This window comes from Zeus faber (genome assembly GCF_960531495.2).
Source record: "Zeus faber genome assembly, chromosome: 2".
Lineage (NCBI taxonomy): Eukaryota > Metazoa > Chordata > Actinopteri > Zeiformes > Zeidae > Zeus > Zeus faber.
The window spans coordinates 14,749,623-14,759,742 of record NC_137189.1 but is presented as its reverse complement, the minus strand read 5'-3'; the positions used below and the strand labels follow the sequence as shown (position 1 = coordinate 14,759,742).

Genomic DNA, 10,120 nt, shown 5'->3' with positions numbered 1-10,120 from the left:
GCAGGTCTAGACTAAATAGGCTCCACTTTAATTAGCAGTTTGTCTTCAAGATCACTGTTTGTTTTTTTTATATTCTGTGTTTTTTATATTTTGTTTATATTATTTTATATTCTGTGTATATATAATACGCCTATAGAAAAAAAGATTCTAGAAAATATAAAGAACAGTAAATACTTTTAGATACCCCTCCCATCAATCATATCAATGAAAAAAAAAGAAAAAAAAAGAAAAAACAGACAAAGGCCAATAAGTAGGAAGGAGCAATAGTGGGATTTGGGGAAAACCAAGAATTGTCTGTGAGGAAGCGCAGGAAATGAGCAGCAATTGCTTCAAAGAAATAAAGGAACCTCTACAGGCATAAAAAACCCTTCGTTGTCAATAGATCTCCAGGGCAGTGCACGGCGGTGACCTTGTGAGCCTGTGGATATTGTCGCAATGTAAACACACAGTTTTTTGGTTTTTTTTGGCAGGGTCCGCCCTCTACGTTTGCATTACCTTTATTTATTTCGAGGAGGAAAGCGCGTGTGAGGCCACGCAGCATCTGGGACTATATGGAGAGGACTGAGCTGAGGGGGCCGAAGTCAGGACAGGAGAATTTGAGCTCTCCGAAAAGGGCTTTGGCTGAACAGAGGGGCGGGGGGTAGAGTGGGAGGGTAGGGGGTTGTTAAAGGAGAAGGTAAGAATGAGAGGAGGGGAAGGAAATGGGGGCCTAAAAAGATCTGAGAACCAAAGAGAACAGAAGTCGTCAAGCTTTTAAAAGTGATGTAAGCAGAGAATGCGCTACAACAAACAGTAATCCAACAGCCAACATGTTCTTTAGACCACATGGTGCAAAGGGGAGTTGAAAATGACAGCAGAACTAAGGCCTGAGCAGAATGCAGATAGCATTGGGGGTATTTGAAGAGATAAAGATAAATTGTCTTCAGTCCACTCTAATTTACTTTGAAATCAATCAACTGTAATCTATATATCTGCCCTGGACCTTTTTATGACTGAACCAATGCAGGACTTCCATCAAAGTGACCTCCCCCCGCTGTTAAACCATTAGCTTCAAGAAGTGTCCAACATACAAACCTTTTTACACGGCCAAATAAAAACACTAGATAACATCTTTCGCTCCTCTCTTAATTTGGAATTGTTGCAGGCGGCGGTGAGCAGAAACACCTGTTTAAACACGAGCCCCTGATGTTCAAACCCCCTGGCCCACGGCCCTATTTTCGAAACCGGAGTGGTGAGTCACAGCTCCCAACCCCCCCCTCCAACTGAACCGTCTCCGTTTTTGGGAAAACAGTTCCGGCCTGTGCGACTGGAGCCGGGGCGGGGGGAAGGGGGAGGAGGACGACACACCGGAGATTGACACAGCTGGACGCCCCGCTCCCAAGGCCGCGGCGGGGCTCCAACATCCTGCCCGCGGCCTTTTCAGGTTCCCATGGTGACCTGAGCAGGAACCGGTTCAAGGGAAAGGGGGAGGAAAAAGAAAATACTATCGGGATTTAAAAGGGAATATGCTTACACGCCTTCCACTAACTGTATCTGTAAGGGTGTCTAATGCATTGGTCATGTTCTTTAAAGAGAGTGCGAGAGGGAGGGAGAGAGAGAGAGAGAGAGAGAGGGTATAGTGGATATCTGGGAATAATTAACCACAAACGTGTTTAAGAGAGATCACACGTGTTGTTTGAAACGATTCATAGATCCTCTAGATGGTACCTATGGCTTTATTGATCACGGAGGATAAGTGTAGGGTGTGATTACTACACATCACTTACACTGAAAAACCCTTCTCAACCCCTCTTCCTGCTTCCCGCCAAAAGGTGTTTTGGCTGCAAATTCTGGCTGCTTCCTGATAGGCTGGGCTGCTAAAGTCTCCATGACAACCGTTGCCCCGTGCAACACAGGATGCTCAGAACCGTGGGTTTACCCCCCCAATCTTATGCGCAATGCAGCACTCTCCCAAATCCGTTCCAGACTCTTCCACAGCTGAGATCTGATCACTGGCACCAAAATATTTTCGTCTTATTAAGGTTAACCACATGTGGAAAATACTGTATATATACAAAAAATAATATGCAACCTTTACTGCACAGAGGCAACTGGCAGACCTTGAAGTTTGCCGTTTGTGTTATTGCCCCGCGATGTGGGGATGGTGCGGTTTGAGCAGCCACACCTGTCCTGGGTCTAGGTAATTGGGGCCCAGGATCAGTGTGGCTGTATACTTGTTGCTGGTTGGTTGGTCTAATGAGGAACAGGTAAAACTCCAGTCCCCACACACAATCAGGAGACGAACCCTTGTCATGACATGCTGTCCATCTGCTCCAGGGCTTGTTCCAACTAGCCCACTCTCGACAATAAACTTGTGTTCTCTACCCCCTCGTCTGTGTCTCTGTCCCTGAAAACGCCACTTGGGTGGCGTGTGGCAGGTGAAACTGCCACATGGCCCTTGAACAGCTGAAATTAAGTTGTGAAAATATAAATATAGTTTTCAGCATCTCCTAGATTGTCTCCGACACTGTCTCCTAGCTCTAAGACTGACTTGTGCAATACCTTGTTACTCCTAGACTGTGTCCTAGCTCCCTACACTGTGTCCTAGGCTGTTTCCTAGCTGGAGAAAGAGTGTCTCCTAGAGTGGCTTCTAAACTGTTCCAGGGCTCCCAGATGTCTCCCGGTTTCTATTCTATCTCCTAAATCCTAGACCAGGGGTCTCAAACTCAAATGGGCCGGGGGCGGTTCTAACTATATGCGCGGTGGGCAATGCCCCATCCGCTTCATCCCAAAATTCAAAAATAACTGAAAATAATTGTATTTTGTCCTTGTCGTTTTGGCCAATCATAAACACGGCACATCTAAATAATCAAAGTTTACTTACATCCAGTGCTTGAAGTGTGCCGGTACTTTCCGGTACACAGTACCAGCACTTCTACGTTTTACTCTCTGGCATACCAAGACTCTTTTTGCACACCAGCACTTCTCACAAGTTGCCGGTGCTCTGTTCTGCCCTCTCATGTGGAAAAATCAAGTCAACATATTGTAAAATATATAATATTCTATTCAGTTGGAGTGCACTTTAAAAAATATATATTAGTCATGGCAACCCAGAGCTATGACATCATTGACCATATATGGACATGGACGGGGGATTTCTTTAGATTGTGGCCATATCCTTGTTTGCGCTTTCTATTTCATACCTTTTTGGTGGAAACAGCTGGTTTCACTCATTATCTATTCCACCAGTTCTGGTGCCATCGTTGGTAAAGGCTGCTGCCTGCACTCTCTGGTTCAGGTGGATTAGCTCTGTGATGTCCAAGTTTGAATGAATCGTTCGAAATTAACGACTCTTTTCACTGTCTCGGGAGTGACGAGACCCCGTCCCCACTAACTCGTTCACTGACTCACCCCTCCTACCTGTATAAGCTAGACAATGTTTCACTCACACCATTGTGCAACTCTTATATCACTGTATCTGTGGAAATGTATCAAGTTAATTACTGAATTAACCTTGCCCTGTGAGAAAATAAACTACTTTGATGCATGTTTCAATTTAGAACTTGCTCTCCCGGCCCCTGCCATGAGTTGAATGGTCTGACACAGGCTGCACAAATCACTCGCTCTCCCAGCCTGTCCGGAGCTGAAGTCAAGGTCTGAATGACTCTGAGTACTGAGTGAGTGAGCGATTTGCAACCCAACAATCAGCGACTCACTCACTCACTCACTCACTCACTCACTCACTCACTCACTCACTCACTCAGTACTCACTCTCCTTGCCCGGAGCGCTCACCCACAAGTTCCATGCCACAGTGACAGTCAGTAACTGTCCATGAATTTTAATTTGTCCGTTTTTAGTAGTTTACTACTACTTGATTGTGATTGATCATAACATTTTAATTACATTTGAATCAAAACTAAACATTTTGCCTTTGAGAACTCTTGGTCTTTCAGTATTTTATCACAATGACTGATCATTTTCCTGCAGCAAATTGGTGGCCTGATGATGTGAACCAGTGAGGTGTGAACGACTGAATGACTTGATGCTCGGCTGTCAACTCTGGTTGAGCAGCTCTGACTCGTGAGCTTGCGAACGTGAGTCAGCGAGCGAAGCTTTGATTGGTTGAGGGCCTCTTCTGAGCAAGCCTCTAGATACAGCGCCATACTTTGAAGCCAATTTGACATAGTGGTCAAACCGCGTGATTACGATTGGGTACGACAGGGGCCCAAAAATAACTTTTCCTGCACACAATCGTGGGAAAAAGAGCGGCTGTAAAACGGTGGATAATTATTTTTGAGCATCACAGTCCCCGCAAAGTGATTCGTTTCACTATCACAATTTGATCCATTTTGGTCCGATAACATTTGGAAAGTCTATAAGCACAACTGAATTATTTTAGATAATTTAAGTTAGCGGAGGGCTAAACGAAGTTAGCCGACACAACCGGTGGAAGCCTTTGGTACGCATGCTCTGTGGGTGCTGGGGCCGGTGGTGGAATCCCCAAGCTCAGGGTGACTGACTCTGTGACTCGAAAACCCGACTCTCTTTAATGAGGGACTCATACAAACTCAAATCAGTAAAAAGAGTCTAACCTCTCATCACAAGTTTGTATCGGGTTGTGAGACAGCAGGAAGTCTTTCTGGGTTCCATGGGTACTCGGAAAACTGTAATTTGTGTCAGTAGTCCCCATGTTAATATCAAATCTACAGAGTAGTTCAAAACAGGCACGTAGCTGTGGGTGGGCCTAGGTGGGCCTGATTTTAATCTGTTTCCTTATGTAACAAAACCAGCACCAAGCGTGATGGAGACACATGCTCCGTCACTGTCTTACACCCCCCGGGAAAAGACGGCCCACCCAATTTTGTACTTGCCCACCTAAAATACAATTCCTGCCTACACCACTGGTTCAAAACAACGTTATACATGTTCAAATAAATAACAATCTATACAAAGGGAACGTTGTTCACCATTAACGGCGCATGGCACCATACGCCACCTCATATGTTGGCAAACTCGGGCGCGAGCAATCGGCTCTGAAATTCCCAACCTACAAATGGTAACTTAAATACCCCCCCCCAACATGTTCGTAAGCAAATCAGCATTTATTACGGGCCCCCAAATCAAAGCAGCGGGCTCGCTGGGAGCCACCGGCCAGCGTGTCTTCTCCATGGAGGGCCACAGGGAACATTGAGGGAAAAACAAACTGTCCCGCAAATTACTGAAGTCTGTTTATTCCATCTTATTCCGTTTCATCATCTAAAAACGTCCATATACTTGCGTGAATTAATTAGGGGTCATTTAGAAATGAAATTGCTATATTCAGTATATGAATACACAGGGGGAATCCCCGTTCGAATTTAAGGGAACACACAGTATGTTGTGATATCACCAACTTTCCGGAAGAAACTATTCGTGCTTTGTTTTTGTTGCGTTGTTTTCTAAACCGCCGCTTCCCGCGCCGCTCCAGACCACGTGGTGGCGGCAAACACCAGCCGAGGAGCGGCGGCAGAACAACCGGAAGAGCGTGCCGCCTCCAAAATGTCTGCGCCAGACCAACCTCCGCAGGGGGTTCCCGTTTCCCTGTCAGCCAGTGTGGTTGGGTAGGTTGACGGCCGAGAGAATGATGACCGAAGCGTCGGTCTTACCCGAATAAAGTGTTGTTATTTTTTTTTTTTTTTTATCTCATCCTCATAAAAAGTAACTTCCGTCGAGGCTGACAAGTGCCCGAGCTATCACTAGCATTAGCATTAGTGATGGGATTACGCACCACGTTGTTGATTCAAATCTCGTTGTGTCATCTATATGTATACAACACTTCAAGTATTTACCTTCGTACTAATCCTCTTCTCGTTCTGTTGGATAAAATATCTTTCATTCAGAAATGTAATCAAAATGATCAGACCCAACGTGGTCAGTGGTCCTCCAAGAGCGTCCAGGGACCCCCAACAAAGTTATTAATAATTATTCACAACGCGCACTATAAGAGAATGAATAACAAATGTCAACAAAGCAAAAATACGAGGAAAGAAGTCGTCATATATTTATGTCAACAGCAGCTCACAGCGAATGAGTGTGCGTCAAGTCACCTGTGAGGGGAGCCCTCACACAGAGCCACAAGTCAGCACTACAGCCAGTGTGCTTCCGTTAGTTCAAGCGGTCGATCAGTTCCTTTAAGTACAAGATATTAAACAATATCAGCCATTTTTTTCAAGTTAAATCATTTTCGCAGGGTTTTAATTCGTGCTTGGAAACACAAATGGATTAATAGAACTGAATGTGTTATTCCAAAATGGGTGTCCACTCATCTCAATGAACGTTGCAAGCAGTTGGAGCAGAGGCAACTGGCTGTCTGCATTATACATACATGGAGATTCCCTTCCTCTCTGCTCTCCACTCTAACGGTAGTGATTTCAATAAAGGAATCGCCTGAAAGTCATGATTATCATTTCTCCATGCCTAATGTTTATTCTTAACATGTGATTTAGACCACCCCTTTCATTTAACAGTGATATTCAGAGAATAACTTTAGCCATGATGCCCGTTATACTAGGTTTTTTTGAGGATTTGTTGGGAAATTCCTTTACATACTGTACATCTCTATCACACAGGTCATTCGCTTATTTGACCATAAGAGATAGATTGCCGACCATCCTGACCAAAGTAATTGACACAATCCATCGCAACAAGAATACGTTTTTTGAAGAGTATGGAGAGGTAAGGATTATTCTCCACATAAACCGTGATGATAAAATAGTTGTGTTGCTCACTGAACAGTGACATTGTCTAGTTTAAAAACAAAGTCTATTTTTACTTTTCCCTAACTGCCCTAGGTGGGTGTCCAAGCTGAGAAGAGTGCCATTTCTCTGCTGTCCAAGCTACGAAACGAACTGCAGACGGACAAGCCGGTGATTCCCTTGACTGATGGCCTGGAGGATGCAGAGTCCTGGAATCAATACCTGGAAAGACATCAGCACCTGCTAGAGGAAGAGGATGGCGTCAGCTGGTTCAAGTCTCCATGGCTTTATGTAGAGTGCTACATGTATCGAAGAATACAGGAAGCCATCTGGCTCAAGTGAGTGAAATAAAATAATGAGACTGAACCATAGTTAATGTTAATATGATAATGGGTCACAATTAGGGACTTTATCATGAACTATGGTAGTGATAGAAATGTGATAGCACTGTGATTAAATGTAAATGCACAGTATTGAATGTCTAAAGGAACGCTGCCCCCTAGTTGTCTCACAAAAAAATTGCCTCTTCACAAATACACAAGCCCAAAAATTAGGAGATTGAAGATGCCAGTAACCTCTGTCTTAGAAATCCCCTTTATTGCAGCTAGGGGGCATGCATTTCCAGCGTACCACCTTTAATTTGGACATTGCCGTATTGGCTGCATGCAAACTGCTCTTATGACTTTTGTTATTCATTATTTTCCAGCAAACTGAGTTTATGCAGTCTTTTTGGCTTTGTTCTAACCACATTCAGTTGTCTTTGCAGCCCCCCCATCAACGACTTTGATGTGTTTAATGAGGGAAAGACTCAGAGCTACTTTGAGTCTCAGCAGGCTATCATGGCACTGTGCACTAACCTTCGAGGACTCAACAAGAGTACAGAAGAGCTTCCCGAGAATCAACTGGTGGAGCACTTTCACAAGCTGCTGAAGGTAATCCCCCACAACGGATGGATAAACATATGTAGTGGCTGAGCTGCCTCTGGTTGTAGCTGGGTTGTTGGGAAAAAAGGGGGACTTATACAATCTGCATAACTTCTCAAAACATTTAACTCCAGAATGCATATGATGGGTCAAAAATAACCCGGAGGATGGATTTCTTGCGTTATTTTTTATCATACAAAATTCCAGGAATTCCTTAATTTAGGTATTTTTGATGATGTGAACTCAACTCGGTTTCTCAATTAATTTAATTAAATTAGAATTTATTAAATCATATGTACAAACGTATCAATGGAAAAACAAAAGAAATATTAAGCCAGACCATTTTTTACATTAAAATTTATTTTAGAGGGGTGAAGTTGCCTATGCATTTTCAGTTGCGGCTCGGTTCGTATGAAGGTTTTCATTCAAAAAATATATTTTTTCAGGTGTCTTTGTGGGGGAACAAGTGTGACCTGTCTATCTCCGCTGGCCAGGAGAACTCTCAAAAAGCGAGCCCTCTAGAATCCCTCGCCGAACTTCAGCCCTATGTCCTAGTAGACGACTCTGACTCTGTGTGGTTGGCCCTTATTTCTGCGCGCAGACCCGGGCCTTCAGGAAAACCCACACCGGGCAGAGTAGATATTGTTCTGGACAATGCCGGCTTCGAGCTGGTCACTGACCTGGTCCTCGCCGACTTCCTTGTTTCCTCCGGCCTTGCCCGCGAGATCCGCTTCCACGGCAAATCCATCCCCTGGTTTGTTTCCGATGTCACCGCCAACGACTTCCAGTGGACCATCCGCCAGACCATGGCAGCTAATCACAAGTGGATGTCCAAGAGCGGTGTCCAGTGGCAGAGTTACGTGCGCGAGGGGGTGTGGTCCTACCAAGACCACCCGTTCTGGACGCAGCCGCATGAATTCTGCGATATGACGTCCGACGCTCCAGACCTCTACGCGACCCTGCAGGGGTCCGACCTGGTGCTGTTCAAGGGAGACCTCAACTACCGGAAGCTGACCGGGGACCGGGACTGGGAGCCCACGGTGAGCTTCGATGTGGCGTTGCGCGGCTTTGGACCCGCGCCGCTGTGCAGCCTCAGGACTCTGAAGGCCAATGTGCAGGTGGGTCTGCAGGCCGGCCAGGCGGAGAAACTCAGTGCCTGCCATCCAGACTGGATGACCAGTGGCAAGTATGCCGTGGTGCAGTACTGCAGCCCCAACTCGTAACAACAAGACAGGTCTCCCGGTTTAACATTTTACCTTAGGAGTTGTGTCTAAAAGCACCAGTATACTCACAAGGAAACAGAATCTTTTGAGCAAAGAGCTGCATTGAGAATAAATAGTAATCGAAAATAAACAGTTGATGTTATGAGTTTGTCCCCAGCGCCAACTATTCACAATTTCGCCAACCTCTTTGCATGGAATAGGTCACTCAGAATTCAACATTCTTTTCTGGTTCATTTTGGCATCGTCACAAATATACTTTGCTTTGAATATACTAACAATGGTGTCTCCAGTGGTCTTCTTTTTGTTGGAAGTATATTGCTGATACTCATAAGGTTTTCTAGATTTGGGAGACTGTGAAGTTATTCGACAGGGGGATGCTAAACAATTCATCATGTTGAAAATGAAGACTGCAAGGAAACTATTTTTTCCATTTTATCCACTAAAACGTTTACTAATTCTACTTAATGCAGAGCTGAAAATCTCACCCCAAGATTACACCACAAACAATTTTGGAATGGCATGTCGATAGACCTCACTGAAACATGTCACTTTATAATAATTAGCCCATATCTCACTATATTAAATCCAATAGTGTACAGATTGACCCAGAAGTTAACAAGTTTACAGAAAATGGTTATACACATATATTTTGTTGCTGTCAGTTCAGGTTTTGTCATTATTTACTGTCATCGTCAGTTGTATGCATCGATATGTGCACTGTGTTGTTTACGTTTACCTCCGTCACATCCCTGTAGACCAGACTTTGGGCCGTCAGCTGAGGCTTTACCTTATCTAAAGAACTGTCATTAGAGAAGCATAACAATAACTCAGACAATGCATGCCTGTTTATTTTCTGTAAATGGCGGGAAAACCCCCCAAGCCAACTGTAGGGTGAGAAAATAACAGCGGATATCACGCAACATGTTATGTAACATCAGTCCTCTTTAACAGCGGTGATCCAGCCATGGAAAATGAAAATTTTCGAATGAAATGAATAATTACTCGGACTTGATTCAATAAAGAGCTACAACGACAGGTGTTCTCCCCCCACTGTGATCTTTTTCAGGCATGAGAATATGTGGATAATATCTGTGCACATAGTTGATTATTTGAGTGAGACTGCTGAATGGTGTTATCACTATTGTTTCTTTGGCACCTTAAGTCTATGTATTTGAGAAACACCAAATATGATCCAAAAAGGTATCTCAGTTTTAAACAAAATACATATAAATTGATACTTCAATTTGTATCAGAAATATG

The 10,120-nt window shown here is 44.2% G+C and overlaps 1 protein-coding gene across 1 annotated transcript; it reads left to right on the top strand.

Annotated features, from left to right (window-relative positions):
- Window positions 1-5,509: 5,509 nt before the first annotated feature.
- armt1 (acidic residue methyltransferase 1) lies at window positions 5,510-9,882 on the top strand. Its single transcript, XM_080024346.1, has 5 exons — window positions 5,510-5,580; window positions 6,589-6,694; window positions 6,811-7,052; window positions 7,481-7,646; window positions 8,084-9,882. Exons 1-5 carry the CDS (start codon window positions 5,519-5,521, stop codon window positions 8,858-8,860), a joined length of 1,353 nt encoding a protein of 450 aa, XP_079880472.1. The 5' UTR covers window positions 5,510-5,518; the 3' UTR covers window positions 8,861-9,882.
- The last annotated feature ends 238 nt before the right edge of the window (window positions 9,883-10,120 follow it).